Source organism: Hypanus sabinus, chromosome 5 (assembly GCF_030144855.1).
Source record: "Hypanus sabinus isolate sHypSab1 chromosome 5, sHypSab1.hap1, whole genome shotgun sequence".
Taxonomy (NCBI): domain Eukaryota; kingdom Metazoa; phylum Chordata; class Chondrichthyes; order Myliobatiformes; family Dasyatidae; genus Hypanus; species Hypanus sabinus.
This window is the reverse complement of record NC_082710.1, coordinates 146,236,581-146,261,662: the sequence shown is the minus strand read 5'-3', so window position 1 is coordinate 146,261,662 and position 25,082 is coordinate 146,236,581. Positions and strand designations below refer to the sequence as shown.

The window sequence follows — 25,082 nt, the reverse complement described above, 5'->3', positions numbered from 1 at the left end:
ACAAGTGAAATCGTGTTTCATGTCCGATTTGGTACTTATTTCTGAATGTCCTAAAACTGCATTTTTAAAAATCTACAACAGGGTACAGTGACATTGTTTTTAGGTTACTGATCTGATACAAGGGCCTGAAATGTAGATCTAGGGACAAATATGAATTGCAATAGGAAATTTAAATTTAAATTGGCATACTGTTTATTATTGTCATATGTACTGATACGAAATACAAAACAATTCATTATAACAGTGCATTGCGGTAGAATGAGGCAGTGCTGAATAAAGTGCTATAGTTACAAAGTGTAGTGCAGGTGGACAATGAGGTACAATGTCATAACCAGGTGGATTGTGAGGTCGTCTTGTTCTTATAACAATGGGATAAAAGTTTCCTTGAGTCTGGAGGTATGAGTTTTCATGCTTTGAGATCTGTCTGATAGAAGGGGAGGGGAAGGAAAGGGTAGGCAAGGACTGATAAAGTTGGCTGTTTCTCTGAGGCAGTGAGGAGTGCAGACAGAGTCCAAAGAGGGGAGACTGGTTTCTGTGACGTGCTGAGCTGTGTCCATTACTCCTTGCAGTTTCTCGTGGTCACAGGAAGAGCAGTTGCCATGCCAAGCCATGGTGCATAAAGATTGGTCAGGGTCAAAGGGGACACGATGAAATTGTTAACTAAATTTGGAATAAAATGTCAGTATCATCTAATTGTGAACATAAAACTACTGACTATTTTTCCTTATTATAGTCTCTGATGTCAGGGCAGAGTTGCATCAGACCCATTTGGGACACGATGTCCCATACCTGCCATTTATCCCATGACATTGACACAGAATGCCAACTATCTTGTATTTCTGGAGGCTGAGGTAAAGCCAAGAGTCTCTAGTGCAGTAATTCCTTAAAAGATGATTGTAAAAATCGCCTCTGCCACGATCTGCTGTCTATCCAGTTCCCACATCTTAAGTGATGTTGGGCATGGAAACCCAAGTTAGATTTTTCACTGGCACTGACTAATCTTAAATAACTTATTAAAAAAGATTTATTAAAGGCATAATGGACTGAAATATTCTTTGCCTTGGCCTCCCTTCCTGATGAGACGAATAAATATAGATAAACCTGAGGGATTGCCCTGTAAGCAATGAAGTATTTTTTCAGATTGGCCAAGGAGACACCGTGTATATCTTCTTAGCTGAGGAGTTTGAAATGTTTGCCCCAAATTAGAGAGTGATGATGTAGGTTTGTGAAAACTAGCTTTTATATATTTTACCTTTTAGATTTCATGATCAGATATCAGGAATGGGTAACTAACAGATTTTATATAAGCATAGGAGAAGGCAGGAGAAAACCACATTTATTTTCATGGTTACCTTGAATTTCATGGAGCTCAACTTGTACAGAATCTCTCCCATGTGCTCACGGATAATTGACCATGTGATCTTGTTATCACTTTGTGCGGTTGACTCCACTGCATGTCGAGCCATATCATAGAAGCCAATCATATTTGACAGCATACCGACTGTTTTATAGAAAGGACAAAAGCTTGGGGAAAATAAGAGAACTTCGTAAGAATCCAACAACAATAATCTTACTTCCAAACTCATGGTTTAACAACTCTGTCATTAAAAATAGAGTACAGGACTTAGCCATTTGATGCCTTGCGCATGGCCAATTTTTTTAATATAAAAACTTTATCGCAATTTTATACCAACCCCATAATTCTTAGTTCCTTCAGCATGCAAAAATCTATACAGGTCTTGAATATACTCTGACTGAACTTCCATAGCCCTTGGATGGAGAATTACACAGACTCATGACCCATTTTGGTGAATAACTCTTTCCTCATTTCAGTCGTGAATGACTTTAGTTATTTTGAGACAGTGGCCCCAGTTCAGGTAATCCCAGCCAGGGAAACAGGATCCCTGTATCTCTCCTGTAAAGGTCCATTTGAATTTTGTATGTTTCAATGAGATTACCTGTCAGTCTAAATACCATGTACAAAACCTAATCTACTCAGTTGCTCAGTATGGGACAATTTCCTAGTCAAAAGCATCAATCAGAATCAGGTTTATTATCACTGACATATGTTGTGAAATTTGTTGTTTTGCAGCAGCACAGAATATATAACTGATGAAAAGAAATATATACAAAAAAAAATAATTATAGCACTGCCGCCCAGATTAATATCATCAGCAAACATATACATATTAAACTTGATCCACTCGGTCAATCACTGAACACCTGGGACTCCAGCACCACTTTCTGTGTTCCCCAATTAGTTAAAGTTTCATGTAACACCCTGGGTCGCCTCAGGCTCGCTCAGCTCGTCCTCGTCTAGGGGGAGCAGCCTTCGGCCCCGCCAAACTGGGTAATCAGCTGGTGTGGATGCTGTGTGATGTCCCCGCCTCGCCCAAAAACAGACAGTACACCATATGCGATTAAATGAGTACAATTTATAAAGGTTACTATAACTAAGTGATTAATAACGATACAGTATATATGAAGAGAAAATTAAAGAAAAGGCGCCAAACTTATCAAAGTCCAAACCACTTCGTGCACAGCCGTTGGAGCTCAATTACTGAAGTCTTCTGGCCACCATTCGATCCCCTCCGAACTCCTCGACTCACAGCTCAGGACCCTCCGGGTGGTCAACCAAGCACATCTAGCTTCATTCCCCCCCCCCCCCCCTCGGAGAATCTCCCGGCCTCGGACCCCCCTTTGGGGTCCGATCCTCGCCCAGCTTAGAGCATTGCGTCCTCTCTCTCGACCCCCTCGCGCCGATCTCCCCAAAAGCCCGTCAACAAAAGCTTACAGACTCAGAAGAAAGAACATTAATCCCCATTTGGTTTACAAAGGAATACCATTCTCGTTATCAGTAAATTAGCATTCCTGCTAGTTAACAAAAGGAAATCCTTTCCCATCAGTAACAAAGAAAAAAAAGAAACCCCCTTTACATTCATAATGCAAAAATGACCCTTTTATTCCTAATATGTATCTCTCCATTAACAAATCTTTAGCTGATACTTCCAAACTCTTAAAGTAATTTTATTAATAACCTCACATGGCATCTTATCAAAGGTCTTCTCTACATTCATGGTCCATCTCTCATCTCATTTACAACTTCAAATCAAACTACAGACTTCAAATATGAGTTTGCTATAACAAATCCATGTTGAGTCTTTTTAATCCTATTATTTTCTAAATATCCCATCACCACTTCCTTAACAATAGTTTCTAAAACATTCCCTGCCATTATAACCATATAACAATTACAGCACGGACTAATAGCAAGCTAACTAGTCTGTAGCTCACCCATTTCTTCCCTTGTTAAGGAACAAAGCTACTTTTATTACCTTTCAAATCAGTAAACAAATCGCTTGGACAAAACCATACAATAATGCTCTACAGTACTGGTTGCCAACCTGTCGATTGTGATCGACTGGTCGATCTTTGAGATTTCCCCCAGTAGATCCCGAAAAAAATTAAAAATATATACACAGATACTGTTGAGACAACAACACGCACAAAATGCTGGTAGAACACAGCAGGCTAGGCAGCATCTATAGGGAGAAGCACTGTCGACGTTTCAGGCCGAGACCCTTTGTCATGACTAACCGAAAGGAAAGATAGTAAGAGATTTGAAAGTAGTGGGGGGAGGGGGAAATGCGAAATGATAGGAGAAGACCGGAGGGAGTGGGATGAAGCTAAGAGCTGGAAAGGTGATTGGCGAAAGTGATACAGAGCTGGAGAAGGGAAAGGATCATTGGACGGGGGGCCTCAGGAGAAAGAAGGTGGGGGGGAGGGAAGCACCACAGGGAGATGCAGAACAGGCAAACAATATATCAGGGATGGGGTAAGAAGGGGAGGAGGGGCATTGACGGAAGTTAGAGAAGTCAATGTTCAGAGAGACTGTTGAGAGATTGTTTCCGGGTTGCGGGGTTTTAGTTCTGTTCTTTCTGCCCAGTGTGCATGCGTGTAGCTACCCGCACTACACAGTGTACTTCAACACGTACAAACAAGCTGGATGAATTCAGCAGGTCGGGCAGCATCCGATGAAATGAGCAGTCAACCTGCTGACTGCTGAGTTCATCCAGCTTGTTTGTACGTGTTGATTTGACCACAGCATCTGCAGTGCACTTTGTAATTACACACAGTGTAATTCAGTGGTCCCCAACCCCTGGGCCGCGAGGAAACAATACGAGTCAGCTGCAACTTTCCTCATTCCCTGTCTCGCCCACTGTTGAACTTGAATGACGCGAGATCATCAGTTGCCTAAACGCAGTGACACCCTCGTGCCAGTGTTCGCCTCGTGCGGCTGGCGAGAACCGCTGATGCTACCAGCCCAGAGCGCAGCCGGCAGGAAGTGCCATTCCTACTTTCGGGCTCAGGGTTCCGTAAGTATCAGAGCAGCTACCGTGCTGTGATCTACTAAAACAAACTTTTGTCGGCTGATAAACCCTACTGGGGGGGAGGGGGGGGCGGCGGGTAGGCCTGTCAATCTCCTCGCTCAGTAGCTGTCTCCGGACTGGAACCGCCATGGCTCCGGCACGGGGACCTCCGGCCCTAACCTTGTCCTCTCACCCTACCCATGACCAGTCGCACCTGGCCGAGGCGTATGGCAGCGGGCAGGCGGAGGCCGTCTAATGAGGCAATGAAGCCCTCAAAACTGCTTCAGTACCCTGAGTCCAAGCACCCTGCACTTAAAGCCGAACTCGATGAGTTTTTTCAGCGGAAAAAACATGAGCAAGCGGGACAGAAGCTAAGTGCTGAGAGCTGCTAAAACTACATTGCAGAATAGACTGGGCATAAGGAACCTGCTTTGAGTATCGGTGTATTCCGGTTGTCTTTAACAACACCCCCACACCTGTCGGCCGGTCTGCAAAAATATTGTCAATATTAAAGCGGTCCATGGTGCAAGAAAGGGTGGGTACCCCGATGTTTATACATTATTTCCACTTCCGGGTAGCAGGGTTTTTATTTCCGGTCTCTTCTGCCCCGGTGCGCATGCGTGTAACTAATCGATCGGGGGCGGGGGGGGGGGGGGGGGGGTTGATCTCGCCTTTGACTATGGCCGAGGTAGGGGATCTTGAGCTTAAAAAGGTTGGTGACCACTACTCTACAGAATGTTGACCAGTGCTATCTACTCCCTGACATCCTTCCTTCAGTAAAAGTAGCAGCAAATCAAGCAGTTCATTGTCCAAGATTATGGCTTCAGCAGTCATCCACAATCATGACCGCCATCATTCAATCCCTTTTTTCCCCTGCTTTCCATCACAACGCCTAAAAAGCAAATTTAAACATAATTTCCACAATTTAATCCCATCAAGCACCTGTTCATTTGTACTTCCTTCAGCCTTTTCTCATTGGAAAAACTTCCCAATCACCTCATATCCATCTCATTAAATTCAGGCAGTTTTGAATAGTCATAATATAATCATTAGAATTCCAGTCAACTGCTACACCATTAAGAATCCCAACTTATTTCTTCTCTCTAAAACCAGAAAGAATGATTGTCTACAACTTCTTTAAGAAATAACTCTATAAGAAAGTGGAGATAGTAAAAAGAAACACTCTAAACTAAGACCCGCAGTGGTATTCATACAAACAACAATCACCACTTCTGGCATCTTGGTTACCAAATTGGAAAAGCCAGCTCTATACTTGCACAGTTGGGTGCTTCAACCCAACTCATCTAAACTGATCAAAATGTGTTCCTGAACTAGTCCCATTTGCCTGTATTTGGCCAATATCCGTCTAAACCTTTCCTATTCACGCACCTATCTAAATAGTTTTGAAATGTTGTAATTGTACTATTATTATTTCCTCTGGCACCTTGTTCTAGGTACCCACCCTTTGTGATAAATTTGCCTCAGGTCTGCCCTCTAGCTTTTAGACTGCCCTTACCCTGGAAAAAGACTGTCAACCCATCTTATCATTGCCACTCACCTATTCGGTTTGTTTGATCCAGGGAAAATTGGCTCAGCCTATTCTGCTTTTCCTTACAAGCCAAGCCAACAGTCTAGCAACGTCCATGTGGACTTTTTCTACAAACACTTGGTTAATCATATTCATCCAATAGTAAACTGAGCACCATCTTTAACACCTTGTCCACTTGTGACACTGCTTTCAGAGAATTACGAACTTGACAATGGTCTCAGGGTTCTCCAGGGCCTTATTATTTACCGTATATATCCGGCCCTAGTATATCTTTTCAAAATGAACCACTTCACAAGAGTTAAATTCCATCTGCCACTCCTCGGTCCACTTTTCCAGTTGATCAATAACCTGTTGTAACCTTAGACAACCTTTTTTCACTGTCCACCACATCACCAGTTTTGGTGTTATCAAGCTTCCCATGATGGTCATGGTAATTCCAGGCATGGCTAACATTTCAGTTCTCACCTCTACAAAAAAAATGTCAATCCCCAGACATCTGTCTTTGGCAATATCATTAAATAATTAGTGACATTCCACATAAGTCATTGCAACAATATCTCTTTAGTAAAACAATAATTCAGAATTGTCTGAGACACTATAGAGGGAAACTAGACAAACTTTCCAGTATTTTGAACTATCCAGCAAATGCTTTCATTAACACTGGAAAAAAATTTGGAATAGTCCAGAGCAGAAAACCTTTCTCTCATCACTACCAATCACTTCAACTATGCAACAGAAACAAATAAGCTACAACTGATTGCTAAATATTGCCAAACAAGTTTATAAGCAGAGTAATAACAGAAAATACTGAACACACGAGTCAAACAGCATCTTGAAGTGTTAACATTCCACTTCTCACACAGATGAGAAACACACTTTTCACTTCACCCTCTAGACATCCTGCTTTATGCAGGAGTTTTGTTTTATTTTGGATTTTTAGCATTTCATTTTTGTACTGGATGTTATTCTCAATTAAAACTTCACTCAAAAATAATTACATCATGCATTTGTTGGGATTGAGACACTTACCGATCATAGGGAGTGTATCCATTCTGTTGTAGGAAATCGTCCTTTATCAACTTTGCTACCTCCAAAGTTATTTTGTCTGTCTCTGCCAGAGATGCCTGCATAGACATTTAGACATTGGAAATAACTATCCAAATCCAGAAAAAATTGTCTGAGATCATCCCTTCAAATCAGGAGCCAAAGAAATTTAGTTTCACTTAAAACATATATTGTAAAATGAACAAAAAGAAACTGCCTAAAATAAAGCTGACTATTATACTGCACAGAGTATGAAACTTCAGTAGTCTTTCAGAATCCAAAACTTCTTTTAAGCCATAAACCAGAAGGAAATAAAGCAGCCTTATAGCACAAATACTTTAGAGGAAATGATAGTTCAGTTAATTCAACTTTAAGTCACTATGAAATGACTTTAAAATGAAAAATAAATTCAAACTTAACTTCTCAAGCTACTTTTAGGCTAAAATGATTGAATACAATCACCATTCCAATCCACTTCCATGTGCATTGCTCCGATGTCACAAAGTGGAAACTCCACACTACGGAATGATAATGTGGTGGGATAGGTGACTTTATGATCTGGGAGACAGGCAGCATTAATGTAGCACAATAATGTATACCCAGAGGGTATACTGCCAATAGCCAGTGCAAGGGCAAGGGAGTGACTAGTGAAGTAAGTTGTTGTAGTACACTTTAAAACAAACAAGTAGGGCAAGGTCCGAGATCCTGTAAGTGTTCTTGCGTCCAGATTACAATTTAAAAAGCAGAACCTACTGGCTCAACCTCTTGTCTTTAGCACAAGGACAGGGTATACCAACCAAACCTAGTGTCCCGTAGAAAGGATCAGTAAAAGGTTAGAATGTGCTAACTGTCTTAAGCTAGTAAGAAGTGGATGACCAAAAAGAAAAACAGGGATGACATTTCAGGTTACTAAGCTTTGATCAGTATACTGATGAAAGAATGCCCACCCAAAATATTTATTGCTTCTTTTTCTGGAGGTGAGACCTACCCTGCTGAGCATTTCCACATAGAGTGGTTGATGCGAATGGTATGGTTGAATGTAAGACACTGAAAAGTATACAAGGTAGAAGGTAATGGAGGGAAAAAGCTTGAGTGGAACATAAATATCAGCATGTTCTGATAAAAAATTAGCTTTATCTGTCGTATGTTCACCGATACAGCGAAATTCCAGTTTGCATCAACAACCAACACAGTTTTTGAACGTGTGCTGGGGGCAGCCTGAAGTGTTGCCATGTTTCCGGTACCAACATGGCATGCCCATGAATTTCCTAACCCTTACTAATTCACATGGCTTTGGAATGTGGGAGGAAACCAGAACACCCAAAGGAAACCCTAGCAACCACAGGGAGAAGATGAATACTCCTCACAGACAGTGGTGGGAATTGAACCTGATTCCTGGCATTGTAAAGTATCATACTAACCCACTATGCCAACTTATTGGATCAAACTCTCTGATTCTGTACTGTATGTCCTATGAATCCTGTGCTTTTGGTACCTAGGATTTGTGTGTTATAAAACGGATCAGCTGGTAGGAAACTGGTTTGAGTATGCATGCTTCCCACTTCTACAATGAAGCCTCTAAAAGCCACTATTGAGAAACAAACTCACTTTTCCGACAAGCTGGACAATTTCCGCGAGGTCCTCTTCTTCCTGCAGAATCTCTTTAGCTTTGGTCCTCAGTGGCACAAATTCAGTGAAGTGCTTTTCATAGTACTCATCCAAAGCACGGGTATACTTGCTGTAGCTGATCAGCCAATTGACTGAAGGAAAATGCTTACGCTGAGCCAGCTTCTTATCCAAGCCCCAAAATACCTCAAGGAAAAAGTTAGCAAACAAAATGGTAAAGCCAATTTTCAGGATATCAAAATGTCAAAGAGGAAGACTGTTAACAAAACAGACTTTCCATTCCAAAGAGCTTCAATACTATACAATTGTGCAAGGGGTAAAAGAAAAAAACAAGTGACAAAGAAACCAAGAGCACAAGCTAAAGACGAGAAAATCCAATTGCTGTAGTCTGTAATCCAGAGAATTCAATCTGTTTTGTACACTATACCTCTTGATTAAATAAGTATCAAGACATGACACCAACATTATCCAATGCAATTTTTTATATGAGACATTAAGGGAAATCAGATATTGCAGATAACCCTGTGGCCATTCTTTGCTTTGGACACTGTTTTGTGCAATGACCTACCAGGGGAAAGCTGCAGTGACTGGTTTCTGGCACTGAGTTTGGGTCTGTGGCTTGTAAGGGAAGGGGGAGAAGAAGAGATTAGTGGCGATAAAGAATTCAATAGTTAGGGGAACAGATAAGAGATTCTGTGGATGTGAAAGAGACTCCCAGATAATATATTGTCTCCCAGGTACCGGGATCAAGGACAGTGTTTCAGATTGGTGGATCATTGAGATTTCTTCTAGGAGAGGTAACACCTGCATAAAACAGTCAGGTTAGACAGACATGAGCTCAGTAGGGACCAATATTCTTGCAGGGAGACTTGCTAGAGCTGTTGGGGAGGTTGGCAGGGGAATGGGAGCCAGTGTGATAGGTCAAAGGATGGAGCAGTTGTATAATGTAAGTGGAGAGAGACATTGAGAAAGGATAGGCAATGGATAGGGCATAATTGCAGTCAGTTGGATGGGTTGAAATGTGTCTATTTTAATGTGAGAAGTATCAGGAACAAGAGTGATTGAAGAACATGGATCAGTGCACGGAACGATGAGATTGCGGCCATTACAGACACTTGCCTTGGTGAAAAATAGAGGGCTGAGGGTAGAATGAGAGTAGGTCTGATTGATCAGCAAAAGAGGAAATGTGCCAAGATTCAGAAAAGGTAGGGGAGATCCTTAATGAATACTTTGTTTCACTATTCACTCATGAGAGGGTCCTTGATGAATGCAAAGATAGTCTAGAACAGGCTAATATGCAGGAACATGTCAATGTTAAGAAAAAATGTTTTCAAGAGTTCCAGCACATCCTATGTCCCTGGGGTCAGGTGAGATATAACCCAAGTTACTATGGGAAACGAGGGAAGAGATTGCTGCCCCTTGGTCAATGATCTTTAATTCCTCACTGGCTGCAGAAGAAGTAACAGAAGATTGGAGGGAGGCAAAGGTTATTCCTTTGTTCAAGAGAGGTAATAAGAATAATCCTGGAAGTTATAGATTAGTGAATCTATATCAGAGATGAACAATCTATTGGAGAGGATTCTTACAGACAAAACTTATGAAAATTTGGAGAAGCATAGGCTGATTAGGGTTAGTCTTCAAGCCTTTGTGAGGGGCAGGTCATGCCTGAATTCTTTGAGGAAGTGACAAAACATATTGATGAAGTAAGAGCAGTGGATGGGTGTATATGAACTTTAGTAAGGTATTTGGCAAGGTTCTCCATGGTAGACTCATATAGAAAGTCAGGAGGCACAAAATCCACTTTCAAATGAACTGATGATATACTTTTGAAGGCTGAACCTGAAGGCAGAGTACAGGGTTAATGGCAGGATTCTTAGCAGAGTGGAGAAACAAAGGCATCTTGGGATTCATGTCTACAGACACCTCAAATCTGCTGCACGAGTTGATAGGATGGTTAAGAAGATGTGGGGTGTAGTGGTCTTCATTTGTCAGGTGATTGAGTTCAAGAGTTGGGAGGTAATGTTGCAGATCTATAAAACTCTGGTTAGACCACACTTCGAATGGGTGAGCTAGGGCTTTTGTCTTTGGTGTGAAGGAGGACAAGAGGTTACTTGATAAGGTGTATAAACGATAAAAGGCATTGATAGAATGGACAGCTAGCACCTTTTCTCCAGTAGTTATAATATTAAGGTGATTGGAGAAAAGTATAAGGGGAATAGTTGGTCAGCACAGTACTGAAGGGCCCATACTGTGTTCTATAGTTTTTAAAACACAGTTAAGTGCAGTTATTCCAGTAACACATCTAAACAACCCAAAAAAGACAAAGGAAGAATAACTGCAAGAATTAAAAATATTCTACCTTGAGTAATGTTCATTTTGGATGATAAACCACCATATATACTGGGTCCCAATCAATTACCAAGAATGCATTTGATTATTTCTTTTGGCAGATTAAAACAAATTCTATTAACTTCAGCTTTATTGATTGCTAAAGGAGTGGTATGACAAGAGAAATGTTAAGGTTGTTTTGTTACCTGCACAATGCCAAGTGTAGCTGATGTCACAGGATCAGAAAAATCACCACCAGGGGGCGAGACACTGAAACAAAACACCCAATAATTTGAAGCAACCAGTTTATCTAGGTGCAACACACACAAAATGCTGGTGGAACACAGCAGGCCAGGCAGCCTGCTGGAGAAACACTGTCGACGTTTTGGGCTGAGACCCTTTGTCAGGACTAACGGAAAGGAAAGATAGTAAGAGATTTGAAACTAGGAAGGGGGAGGGGAAAATGCGAAATGATAGGAGAAGACCGGGGGGGTGGGTGAATCTGAGAGCCGGAAAGGTGACTGGCAAAAGGGATACAGAGCTGGAGAAGGGAAAGGATCATGGGACAGGAGGCCTAGGGAGAAAGGAGGAGGGAGGGGAGCACCAGAGGGAGAAGGAGAACAGGCAGAGTGATGGGCAGAGAGTAAAAAAAGGAGGGGGGAAAAAACTAAATATATCAGGGGTAAGAAGGGGAGGAGGGGCATTAACCGAAGTTAGAGAAGTCAATGTTCATGCCATTAGGTTGCAGGCTACCCAGGTACAACTTCCATTCTGGAAGTATTGACAAAAGGAATTGTACTAAGAACTAATGAGTAGAGAATTTGAGTGTAAATGAGGGCATAACCAAGAAAAATGGGAGGAATATATACAGATCCAATTATTAGGTTTCCTGATACACAAGAAAACTTCTGGAATGAACAACAGTCCTGATGAAGGGTCTCAACTTAAAACATCAGCTGTTTATTCATTTCCTAGATGCTACCTGATCTACTGAGTTCCTCCAGCATTGTGTATGTGTTGGATCTTGAACATCCACAGAACCTTGTGTTTTAGAATGAGATCAGGTTGGATATTATCAGTTTGAGATATCAGCAACATGGTAGAACATACATATTCTCTCTCATGGTCATTCCCTCTATAAAGTGGACAAGCATCGTAACGGTGATTGAAAGTGTGTCCCATACCACCTACCATTGTTTTCTGATAGATTTAGGAATTCTGAGGTAATGACGGGTGACTGGCAGCTTTATATGCTCACTGACTGCAGAATAAGGGGACAATACTGAGCAGTTACCAAGTAGAACCTAAATGTGCACTTACTCCGAGCTAACCAAGGAATGTTTCTCCATTGTTGCTGAATTTATCAACTGTAATGCCAATGAAATATCAGATCGTGACCTTACAAAAAACAATAATCTGGTTACACCAATCTCCTCTGGATTATTTTGCTGCTTTGCTCATGTAAATGTGGGATTTTGTGTAGAGTTCTTGATTGCAAGATTATATACTATAAGCAACTGTTGAAAAAACGATGGTTTCCAAAAGGTAAGAACAATGGGCCAAAAGTACATTATTCTCTGATTTCAGCTTTTATTTTTATGAAATTCTAAGTGTTTGAAGGAAATTCTCCTTCATATTCTGTTCTGGTACCAGGCCAATTTCACTTTATTTAGTATTGATAAAAAATAAGATCCAATAATTGCCAGAGCAAAATGGATCATTCTCAAAAACAAACCAAGCAGTTTCCCTTAAAGGCATATGAGATAGATATTTTGAGTTTCTGTGGAAATACTTACGCTCCAACAATGCTGACACTGCCCTCTCTTTCAGGGTTTCCCAGACACTTGACACGGCCTGCACGCTCATAAAATGAGGCTAAACGTGCACCCAGGTAAGCAGGATAACCACTATCTAAGGAGACAAAAAAGTTAGAAATGAACATCAGGCCAAGTATGCTGCAAATACAAATCAAAGGCACTTAGTTCCAATTGCTCTTTTTGGATAACTAAATACAACTACAAATTTTGCATAAAATTTCACATATGTGTAAAAGATGCTGACTCTTAAAGAAGTAGCTCAAACCTTGGATATCAGAGTGTACAACCACTGCAGTGTAATAGCTCAGCATTCAACATCATAATTCCCTCCAGGCTCGATAAGAAACTCATCGAGACTTTGGCCTTCACCCTGCCTTGTGCAGCTGGATCCTGGACTTCCTGTCAGACTGTCGGCAGGTGGTAAGAGTGGGCTCCCTCACCTCTGCTACTCTGACTCTCAACAACGTACCCCTCAGGGCTGTGTACTGAGCCCCCTTCTTTACTCTCTGTATACCCATGATTGTGTCGTCACCCACAGCTCCAATCTGCTAATTAAATTTGCTGATGACACTACACTGATTGGTTTAATCTCAAATAATAATGAGGCATTCTACAGAGAAGAAGTCATCACCCTGACACAGTGGCATCAAGAAAACCTCTCCCTCAATGTCACAAAAACAAAGAAGCTGGTTGTGGACTGCAGGGGGAATGGAGATAGCCTAACCCCTATTGACATCAATGGATCTGGGGTTGAGAGGGTGAACAGCTTTAAGTTCCTCTACATACACATCAATACGGATTTCATGTGGTCTGTGCGGTGAAAAAAAGCCCTTTTCACCTCAGATGGTTGAAGAAGTTTGTTATGGGTCCCCATATGAAAGGAAACTGGCAACTACTATCAAAGACGATACTAAGAGCTTTTTTAAGTAAATAAAAAGGTAAAAGAGTCGAGGGTAGATATAGGCACAATACAAAATGACGCTGGAGATATTGTAATGAGAGATCCAGAGATGGCAGAGGAGCTGAATGCGTAATTTGCATCAGTCTTCACAGTGGAAGACATCTTCAGTATACCAGACATTCAAGAATATCAGGGAAGTGAAGTTTGTGCAGTGAAAATTACAACTGAGAAGGTGCTCAGGAAGCTTAATGGTCTGAGGGTGGATAAATCTCCTGGACCTGATGAAATGCACCCGTAGGTTCTGAAGGAAGTAGCTGGAGAGATTGCAGAGGCATTAACGATGATCTTTCAAGAATTGATAGATTCTAGCACTGTACCGGATGACCGGAAAAATTGCAAATGTTACTCTGCTATTTAAGAAGGGTGGGAGGTAGCAGAAAGAAAACTATAGACCTGTTAGCCGGACATCAGTGGTTGGGAAGTCGCTGGAATCAATTGTTAGGGATGAGATTACGGAGTACAGGTGGCCCGTTTTTCGAACGTTTGCTTTACAACACCTCGCTGTTACAAAAGACCTACATTAGTTACCTGTTTTCGCTAACAGAAGGTGTTTTCACCGTTATGAAAAAAAATGGCAGCGCATGCTCCAAGTAGCTAAGCTCCTCCCCCAAACTGCATTCTAGCCGCCATTGCTTAGACACGTGCCTGTGAGCATCTGTGCTTTATGTCAACTTATTTTGTGCATCCATTAGCAAAATGAGTTCTGAGGTATTGGAAAAGCCTAAGAGAGCTCCTAAACTGGACATAATTAAGCTTTTCAATTAAGGGTGTACAAAGTGTGGTGTTCCATTAAGTTATCTTATACTTAAGGAGAAATCAGTCAGTCGTGTTAATAAGCTGAAACAGAAAGCACTGGACAACGGTGATGAAAGTGTTGTGAAAGTGGAATTTAAAGGTAGTCATGGGTGGTTTGATTGGTTTCTGAGACGAGGGTAGCTTCATAGCTTAAAGTTTACTGGAGAGACTGCCTCAGCTGATACTGAAGCTCCCAAAAATTTCCCAGCAGAACTGAAGAAAATAATTACAGAAGGTGGTTATTCATATAAACAAGTGTTTAACTGTGACGAAACTGCAATTTATTGGATAAAAAAATTGCCAAGCACCCCAACCTCCGATGAGTCAGCCCAACACACCATCATCAGTGTGCTTGCTGTCTTCCCGATTCCGGTAAATTAAACTACACTCTACATACATTATTTCTACTTGATATAGGCTGTGTATTTTTATGTGTTATTTGGTATGATTTGGCAGCTTGGTAGCCTAAAGGTTACTGGAGAGACTGTTTCCATTACGTAGTGAGATTATATGCTACGTTAAGACAGTGCTGCAATGATTGCAGAAAAGTATTTCTACTTTATATAGACTGTGTATATATATCATTCTTGCTTTTACTATATGTTACTGCTATTTTAGGTTTTATGTGTTATTTGGCATGATTTTGTAGGTTATTTTTTGGGTCTGTGAATGCTCACAAATTTTTCCCATATAAATAAATGGTAATTGCTTATTCACTTTATGACATTCTGGCTTACAAACTGTTTCATAGGAATGTTCTACCTTCGGATAGCGGGGGAAACCTGTATCTGAAGGCACATGACAAGAAAGACCAAAGCCAGCATGGTTTCCTGAAAGGAAAATCCTACCTGACAAACCTACTGCAATTCTGAGGAGATTACAAGCAGGGTAGACTAAGAAGATGCAGTAGATGTGTTGTCTTGAATCTTCAGGCGGCCTTTGACAAGGTGCCGCATATAAGGCTGCTTAGCAAGATAAGAGCCCATTAAATTACAGGGAGGTTACTAGCACTGGTGGAACACTGGCTGGTTGGCAGAAAACAGAGGGTGGAAATAAAGGGATGCTATTCTGGCTGGCTGCCGGTTACCAGTGGAGTTCCACAGGGGTCGGTGTTAGGTCCGCTGCTTTTTACCATGTATGTCAATGATTTGGACTATGGCATTAATGGATTTGTAGCTAAATTTGTCGATGATACAAAGATAGGTGGAGGAGCGGGTAGTGTTGAGGAAACAGAGAGCCTGCAGAAAGACTTAAATAGTTTAGGGGAATGGGCAAAGAAGTGGCAAATGAAATACAATGTTGGAAAGTGTATGGTCATGAAGAAATAAACAGGCAGACTATTATTTAGATGGAGGGAGAATTCAAAATGCAGAGACGCAAAGAGACTTGGGAGTTCTTGTACAAGATACCCTGAAGATTAACCTCCAGGTTGAGTGGGCTGTGAAGAAGGCAAATGCAATGTTAGCATCCATTTCTAGAGGTATAGAATATGAGCAGAGATGTGATGTTGAGGCTCTATAAGGCACTCGTGAGACCACACTTGGAGTACTGTGTGAAGTTTTGGGCTCCTTATTTTAGAAAGGATATACTGACATTGGAGAGGGTTCAGAGAAGATTGACAAGAATGATTCCAGCAATGAAAAGGTTACCATATGAGTAACGTCTCGCAGCTCTTGGGCTGTATTGGAGTTCAGGAGAATGAGGGGGGATCTCAAGCATTCTGAATGTTAAAAGGTCTGAACAGATTAGATATATGGCAAAGCTAATTCCCATGGTAGGGGATTCTAGGACAAGAGGGCACAATTTCAGGATTGAAGAACGTCCATTTATAACTGAGATGCGGAAAAATTACTTTAGTCAGAGGGTGGTAAATCTGTGGAATTTGTTGCCATGAATGGCTGTGGAGGCCAAGTCATTGGGTGTATTTAAGGCAGAGATAGATAGGTTTTTGATTAGCCAGGGCATCAAAGCGTATGGGATGAAGGCAGGGGAGTGTGGATGACTGGAAGAATTGGAACAGCTTATAATTGAATGACAGAGCAGACTCAATAGACCAAATGGCATACTTCTGCTCCTATATCTTATGGTCTAAACTAGTAGTCGCCAACCCGTCGATCACGATCGACTGTTTGATCTTTGAGACTTTCCCAGTAGATCCCGAAAAGAAATGAAAAATAAATACACAAATACTGTTGAGAGATTGTTTCTGGGTTGCGGGGTTTTAGTTCTGTTCTTTCTGCCCAGTGCGCATGCGCGTCGCTCCCCCACACTACACAGTGTAATTCAGTGGTCCCCAACCACCATGCCGTGAGGAAACGATATGAGTCAGCTGCACCTTTCCTCATTCCCTGTTAGCCCACTGTTGAACTTGAACCCACACGAGGTCATCAGTCGCCTAAACGCAGTGATACCCTCGCGCCAGGGAGCACTGGTTGGCCTCATGCGGCCGATGGGAAGTGCCGTTGCTACTGGCCTGGAGTGCGGACAGATGGGTGCTGCCTCTGAACCTGTTTACCACACTGAACGTTTGTGGGGAACCTGGTGCTAAAATATTTGCAGACGACCTAATTTGGGCTCAGGGTTTCGTCAGTAGCAGAGCAGCTACCTCGCTGCGATCTACTGAAGCAAACTTTTGTCGGCCGATTGATCCTACAAGGATGGTGGGCGTGTGCCCTGTTACACTCCTCGCTCGGTCGGTCACTCTCTCCGGACTGCGACCGCCGCAACCCCAGTACGGGGACCTCCAGCCCTGACCTTGTCCTCTCATCCCACCCACGACCAGCCACACCTGGCCAAGGCGTCTGGCAGCGGGCAGGCGGGAAGGTGGAGTTCGAGCCCGGAGGCTGTCTAATGAGGAAATGAAGTCTTCAAAACTGCTTCGGTGCCTTGAGTCCAAGCACCCTCCACCTAAAGACAAACCCGTTGAGTTTTGCGAGCGGAAAAAATGTGAGCAAGCGGGACAGAAGGTAAGTGCCGAGAGCCACAAAAATTAAATTGTGGTATAGACTGAACATAAGGAACCTGCTTCAAGTATCGCTGCATTCCCATCGTGTTTAACAACTCCCCCTCCCCCGTCGTTGGCCAGTCAGCAAGAATATTGTCAATATTAAACCGGTCTGCTGTGCAAAAAAAGGTGGGTATCCCTGATGTTTATACATTATTTCTACTTCTGGGTTGCGGGGTTTTACTTCCGGTCTTTTCTGTCCCGGTGCGCATGTGTGTAACTAATCGATCTGGGGTCGATCTTGCCCTTCACTAAGGCCGAGGTAGGGGATCTTGGGCTTAAAAAGGTTGGTGATCACTAGCCTAAACCCTAAGGACTTTTTACAGGGGCACAATTAAGAGCATCCTGACTAGCTGCATCACTGCCTGGTAAGGGAACTGTACTTCTTTCAATCATAGGACTCTGCTGAGAGTGGTGCAGACAGTCCAGCACATCTGTAGATGTGAACTTCCCACTATTTAGGAGATTTACAGAGACAGGTGTCTAAAAAGGATCCGAAGGATCATTGGGAACCTGAGTCACTCCAACCACAAACAGTTCCAGCTGCTACTATCTGGGAAAGGGTACCACAGCAAAAAAGCCAGGACCAACAGGCTCCAGGACAGCTTCTTCCACCAGGCCATCAGACTGATTATTTCATGCTGGTACAATTGTATTTATATGTTATATTGACTATCCTGTTGTACATACTATTTATTACGAATTACTATAAATTGCACATTGCACATTTAGATGGAGACGTAAAGATTTTTACTCCTCTTGTATATGAAGGATGTAGATAACAAAGTCAATTCAATTACCTACAATGTAACTATTACATAGAGTGTCAAGATTTCACAAGCTTCTCTGATCTCATTTGTAGATATTTTACATTCAATGATTGGGAGTGCAAGTCTTCTGATATCACCCCCCTGATACGTTTGTTTTTGGAAAGTTTAGAGAAACGTGACCTAGATTGCAAGTACACCTCATTGCTATATAGATGATCCTGGGTTGATACAGAACAATGCAAGTCAAGCTACGTAGTAGACTCTAGATAACTTAGAGTTACAGTTGCCAGTCATGAATTGAATTGCCATCAACATTGGAACAAGTTTTGAAATTATTTGTTAACAGTACTACTGTTAAAAGAAAACTTACCAGCAGGCATCTCTGCCAGTCGTCCAGAGATTTCACGCAAGGCCTCGGCCCATCTGGAGGTTGAGTCTGCCATCATGCTAACGTGATATCCCATATCCCGGAAATATTCCGAAAGTGTAATACCTTTTCAAAATAACATGCCAAATCAGAGGAAGGAATTAGAATTAAAATTATGTCACTGTTATAGATAAAGTGTGGCATTTTTCTGTGTGAAGGTAATGGGAAGAACTTTGGCATTACCATTTGAACACTTCACTAGGAGTCACCAAGATAGAGAGAGAAGTAGGGTGTACCAGTGAGGTACTAGTGTGAAATTTATACATAGGGATAAGGACAACTAGTGCAGAAATGTTGTGCTTTTTTTTGTGCATTGAGAGCCAAGAATAGAGTCAAGCAAAGGTGATGCAAAAAATAGACACTAAAGCACAGAAGGTTATGTTACAAATAGAGAGACAAGAAACCGCAGATGCTGGAATCTGACGGACCCACTGAGTTCCTCCTCCCACTTTTGTTTATTGTATTATGAAAGTTTACATACTGACAATATATTGAGATTGTGCAGTGCAAGATTGCCTCAGATGTAGCTGCTTGTGACTTTGGCAACTTGGAAAGGTGGGAGTCCTGACACAAGAGATTCACACAGTTTTATCAAACATGTGAAGGAACAACATCTCCTATGTAGCATTAAAAAAGGAGTCAAAGATAGGTTTTTAAAGGGTGTGATGATCACAGCTGTTGTGAAAACATTTTACAATCAATCGGGAAATCAGGAGTTTACTTTATAAGTTTGCTTTCAGAAGCAGTCAAGATTAAACATATACAATGAGAATGAGAGGATGGTGCAGGAAGAGTGTTTTTAAAATAAATACACACACACACACACATACCGGTATAGATGGAAGCTTCCCTGGCAGCCACAGGCATGTTGGAAGTATTAGCTACCAAAGATGTTCGCTTCATGATGCTTTCTACTTTACCATCAACTTCCATCGTCAACTACAAGAGGTAGAAAGATGAAGGCCATTAGCAGTGATCCAAAGAGTAAGTTTAGAGAGTGGTCATTTAGCCCAAATGATGTCTGAATGCAGCCTTCTAGCAATATGAATAACTTGACTTGCTCTTAAGAGTAATAGTAAAATCTGTAACCTCAAATTCATGCTAGTCCAACAACCATATTTTCTTTATAACAGAAAGAGACTAACAGAGAGTTGAAGGAGATTCCTGGACGAGAATACTATCTAAGACTGAGCACTCAACTTTAAGAAATTACAGGTGTTGAAAAAGCATCCAAATGAAAGAGATCTTTGAGTTACTCTGACATTATAACAGGGTAAGGACATAAAGATATCTTTCTTTAGACAACACATCCAAACAAGCTGGATGAACTCAGCAGGTCGGGCAGCATCCGTTGAAATGAGCAGTCAATGGTTCAGGCCGAGACCCTTCATCAGGACTGCCGCCATAGCATCTGCAATGTACTTTGTGTTTACTTTAGACCTCTGCTCTTGTCGGTGGGAAGTGCCCCAGGAAGAGTTTTGTTCAGTAGAATAAATTTTAGTTTCTGGGTGGAAGTCTCTCAGGAGAATAGTTATTTTTCATTTAGTCTTTGCTTTTGCTGAATTTGGAGTTTATGCCAAATTCTCAGGATATTTTGCAATGTATTCTTAAACAGCAAACTTTTTCTTGAAGGCAATTTTAAACCAACCTCTGGGAAATCTCTCAGTACTTCAGACATTTCATTGCCACGCTCCCCACATCCGACGTAGATGATCACATCACTATTGGAGTACTTTGACAGAGATTGAGAAATCACAGTTTTACCACAACCAAAGGCACCAGGGATGGCTGTTGTTCCACCTTGTACACACCTTTAACATAACAGAACAAACACTGGTAAATGAATCAACTCTCAGCTAACTTTCTAATCATACAATCCAAGTAAAGATAGGAGACTATTCTTTTCTCATCAGATGTATTAGTTATTAAAATAGCTGCAACAGCATGTAGAAAATGTTAGTGAATAACCCAAGGTCCAGAGTATGGAGTCTTTTTTAAAGATTTGCAAGAGTCAAGAACATAGGTGAAAATCAAGGTGGGCGCATCTAAAAAGAGGGAAAAGGGTGGAAGCTGAAAACCTGCAGCTTACATTCAAACATTAGATATGCATAAAGTCTACAAGACCAGAGTCTGTTGCATCCTCCTGTTGAATTTCAACATATCCTGTAGAAATGATCTCATTATCAGCCACTAAGAGACACCGTGCCCATAGTGATTACATAATCACTAACTTATGGCAGCTAGACTATTCTGACCGAGTGGGGCCAGGCTTTACAATATTTAAAATATTGGACTGAAGATAAACTCACGGGAAAAGTGCATCCAGCACTCTCTGTCCTGTCAGTAGAGGGTGACTTGCTGGAAGCTTCTCAGTGACTGGCCTGACTTGGCGGACAGGCCAGACCTGAACCATGGTGAACTTCTCTTTAATTCCTTCAAATTCAAGTTCCAGCACTACATCCTTCAAAAAGGGAAGAAAAACATGAAATTGACAATTAGACTTGAACACTGTCATCGTCTAAAGGGATTACCATTTCTGCATACCCATACAAACTCCCCAGCTCACAATGATCTGGGATCCCCTGCTGAAATTTTCACCTGTTCAACACTTCCAAAGAAGGTCCTTTAGGGATAACTTTCATTATATTTCTTTCTTCATGCTTTTAACATAAGGAGCTTCACAAGATTAGATATGTATTGAAGCAAAATGAAGCGAGATGTCTACCTAATTCAGTTTCATAAAGTATATTTAACTGATAACTAAAGATAATTTTGATCAGATTTATGACACAAACTATCGCAAATACTTACAGAGACATCATAGTTCCCTGCTGGGGCAATGTATGTCACTGTTCCTCTGTTTTTTGGAGGAAGCATGATCTTGTGCTTAATAAGAGAATTTTCAAACACGAAGCCATATATATCTCCACCAGTGATGTGACTACCAACCTAAAAAATAAAAGATACGTATTATGACTAAAAAAGACATTCCATACATCTTTTGATATTATCCATCCAAAACCCCAGTCTACATTACAATTTACATAATTAAGAATGGTACAAAATACAAATTCTCAAACTAATTACACGAGTCAGAATGATTCAAATTAGATCTTATAACTGCTAGAAAGTAACACAACTAAAAAAAACAATTTTTATAAACTTGTTACCAAGAGCTCTTACCCGCATATTCTTGGAAGGTGTAAACTCCCACTTTAGGTCTCTACTTAGAGCATTTACATTGACCCCACGGGGGATGTAAATACTCTGTGTCAGCTTATTGATGTCCTTTAGGGGTCGCTGGATTCCATCAAAGATGGCTCCCATAATGCCAGGTCCCAGCTCCACAGATAAGGGCTTCCCTGTTCGCAACACAGGATCTCCAACAGATACACCCGCTAGTGGAGACAGCTCAGGATATAGGGCTTAAAATATTGCCAATAATGAAGCAATGGCTACCTTCAATGGCTTTGAACCTACTAAGTGAGGAAACCACTGCTCATCAACACCTGTAGCCTAGTTATTCTGCTACTTTGGCCAGGCTGTTCATTTGACTGTAACCAGATCCCTGAAAGAGATATTCAATTCATAAAAAGAGGTTACTAGGCCATAGAGTAAATAATTCATGGATGTTCAAAGTATCATCCCCACCAATTACTAGTCAATGACTGTTCGAAGTGGGAGTAGTAGTATTCTAGATGGTACAGACAAACTCCAATTGATGCACTGGGGGCACCACACTGAATACCCATCTGTAAAAGACTCAATAATTCCCACATTGACATTATCAGTCACCTCAGAACCTACTGAGAATGTTATTATAAGAAAAGGTAGCACTTCTATCTTAAAAGGAGAAGATTCCAAGTTTAACTGGACTTCAGGGATTCTAGGCTGACACAACCAATGCAGCACTCACAGGGAGAAGGTTGGGTGAGACAATAAAACAAGGGCAATCTCTCAGATATATATAAAATACCCCATGAAACTATTCTAAAATATCAAGGGAACGTTTACCAATATGCTGACCATTAATCATTCTTTTATCAATGTAATTACTAAGTTACATTGCAATTTGTAGGAATCTGCTGTAGTCAAATAGTTGTTTTATTTCTTACATTTTAAAACTATAATTCAAAAGTATTTCATTGGCTGTAAAATGCTTGAAAACAAGTGCTTGAACACACATCTTTCTTACATTCTGTCCACACAAAGAATAACTCCTTGATAAAGTTACAATATATGGAATTAAATCATGGAATCATGGGTGTTTTTAAAGTTATTTTTGTCTTATTGACCCTAATTTTTCCTGCTGATCTCAAGAGATTAACCTGATTCTAGGGGATGGATGTCTGGTCATGTTAGTTCAAAGTAAATATGATCAGAGATGTGCAATTATGAGCATATCACTCAAATTTTCTGTTAATTAGAAAGGATACAGGTTTCTTCATAGACCTGGATTGTGGCCATATCTCCCTCCAAGCGAATAATCTCACCAACCAGCTCAGAGTGACCAACACGGACCAGCTCGTACATTGCTGCTCCAGCCATATTTGAGGCAGTGACAACTGGAAAATACAAACGGTGAAAGGAAGTAAATGCACCCCTCCAGGTAAAAGAAAATCTTGTCACTTTTCTTGCAAAATGAGCTGAGAATAGTCAGTGTTACCAAATGTCAGGAATTGACAGGAACAGGGTTGGCTAGTTGTATTTTAAAGAATCAGCTCATCTTTAAGGTAAATTTTAAAATGCCCAGAAGCAGATCCATACTCTTGAAATTAAGAGGATGATAAAGAATCTGATAAAAAATGCAATGCACAAGAATGCTTATTTATAAATGCCGGTCAGTAAATGAATTTGTAGAGAACACATCTTTCTTCTACTAAGTTTGCATCAGTTGCTATAAGATGTCCGTGTAATTTTAGCAGTCAGATGCTTATGTCTGAGAATGAAACATAGAAACAGAGAAAACCTTCAGCACAATACAGGCCCTTCGACTCACGATGCCATGCCAAACGTACTTATTTTAGAAATTACCTAGGGTTACCCATAGCCTTCTAAAATGCTTTCCTGTTCCACAACAGTTCTTTATCAGGATACTCACCTGGTCCAGAGACACCATGAACAAATCCAACCATCGTCTCTTGCTCCACATCTTGTATTTTGCGAAGTTTGCTGAAATCCATCTTGATCGATCTGAAAATATTTTGTTGTGATCAGTATACAAGTAGAAAAAAAAAGTGCCAATTAAAAAGAGGGAAACTAATGGCTCCCTATAGAGATGGGAAAGTTTATACAGAGATTAAGGAAATAACCAAAGAATTAAATACTTTATAGCTTTATCACAGAAGGAAAAAACTTTCAGTAATATTAAAATCAATGATCTAATGCAAATGAAAAAGAAATTAGCGTAAGTAAAGAAATGCTGCTAGAGACGTCAATGACCTTGAAAACTGCTAAATTCCAAGGACTTGATCTACATTTGGTTTTGAAAACAGTGGCTATGGAGTTAGTAAATGCTCTAGATCATGTCCCAAAATTCTATGGATTTGCTACATTTCCTATAGATTGAAGGGTAACAAATATGACAATTTTTAGAGGTGGAGAGTGAAAATGGTGATAAACTACAGAGGACTAATATCAGTAAAATGTAAATTACTGGAATCTATCATGAAGTATGTGATATCAAGGTACCAAGAAAATGTACAATATGGATTAAGAAAAGGGAAATCATGTTTGAATAATCTGTTTGAGTTCTTTGACAATACAAAAGAGAACACCACTGGATATCATCTATTTGGATTTTTGGATGGCTTTTGATAAGGTCCCACATTGGAGGACAGGACACACGAGGCTGGCATAATAATATATTTCTATGGATTAAAAGTTTACATAGTAATGAACAGACTTATTTAAGGTTATGGCCAGTGAGTTGTTGCAGAGATTGCTTTGATCCAACTACTTAAAATCTACATCTAGTTGAGAGGAGTTATGCATATCTCTAAGTTTGCTGTTGACCTGAAACCAAGTAAGAATGTGGATAGCAATGGATTACAGAGAGCCTTCAGAGGAAATATAAACACAAACTGAGTGAATGTGAAACTTGGCAAATGGTCTATAGGGAAGAAACAGATTATCTAGCTCAGTAAAACAAACATAAATTTTGACACAATCAGAAAATGTTGCTATCTTAAGGGACCTGTGTATCCTTGTACAGAAGTTACTCAAAGCTATGTGCAATTGCAGCGGGCAATTCGACATGACAATGGCATGTCGTGCTATATTGAAACAAGATTTTACCATGACATTATGTAGGCATCTTACTATAATTATGTAGTGGTTTAGACATGACCAGGCCTGGAATACTTTTGGAATAATTTTGGTCTCCTTTACT

At 40.8% G+C, this 25,082-nt stretch overlaps 1 protein-coding gene across 1 annotated transcript in view; it reads right to left on the bottom strand.

Annotated features, from left to right (window-relative positions):
• atp6v1ab (ATPase H+ transporting V1 subunit Ab) overlaps positions 1 to 25,082 on the bottom strand; it is a 45,818-nt gene that overhangs the window by 3,130 nt on the left and 17,606 nt on the right. The window contains exons 2-14 of the mRNA XM_059970555.1: positions 23,793 to 23,884; positions 23,128 to 23,256; positions 21,875 to 22,089; positions 21,503 to 21,640; positions 21,001 to 21,152; positions 20,340 to 20,502; positions 19,522 to 19,630; positions 18,635 to 18,757; positions 12,714 to 12,828; positions 11,124 to 11,187; positions 8,572 to 8,775; positions 6,949 to 7,043; positions 1,353 to 1,524 (exon numbers count right to left, since the gene is read on the bottom strand). Of these exons, the coding sequence (XP_059826538.1) occupies positions 1,353 to 1,524; positions 6,949 to 7,043; positions 8,572 to 8,775; positions 11,124 to 11,187; positions 12,714 to 12,828; positions 18,635 to 18,757; positions 19,522 to 19,630; positions 20,340 to 20,502; positions 21,001 to 21,152; positions 21,503 to 21,640; positions 21,875 to 22,089; positions 23,128 to 23,256; positions 23,793 to 23,884 (1,771 nt within the window). The remainder of the gene's footprint in view (positions 1 to 1,352; positions 1,525 to 6,948; positions 7,044 to 8,571; positions 8,776 to 11,123; positions 11,188 to 12,713; positions 12,829 to 18,634; positions 18,758 to 19,521; positions 19,631 to 20,339; positions 20,503 to 21,000; positions 21,153 to 21,502; positions 21,641 to 21,874; positions 22,090 to 23,127; positions 23,257 to 23,792; positions 23,885 to 25,082) is intronic.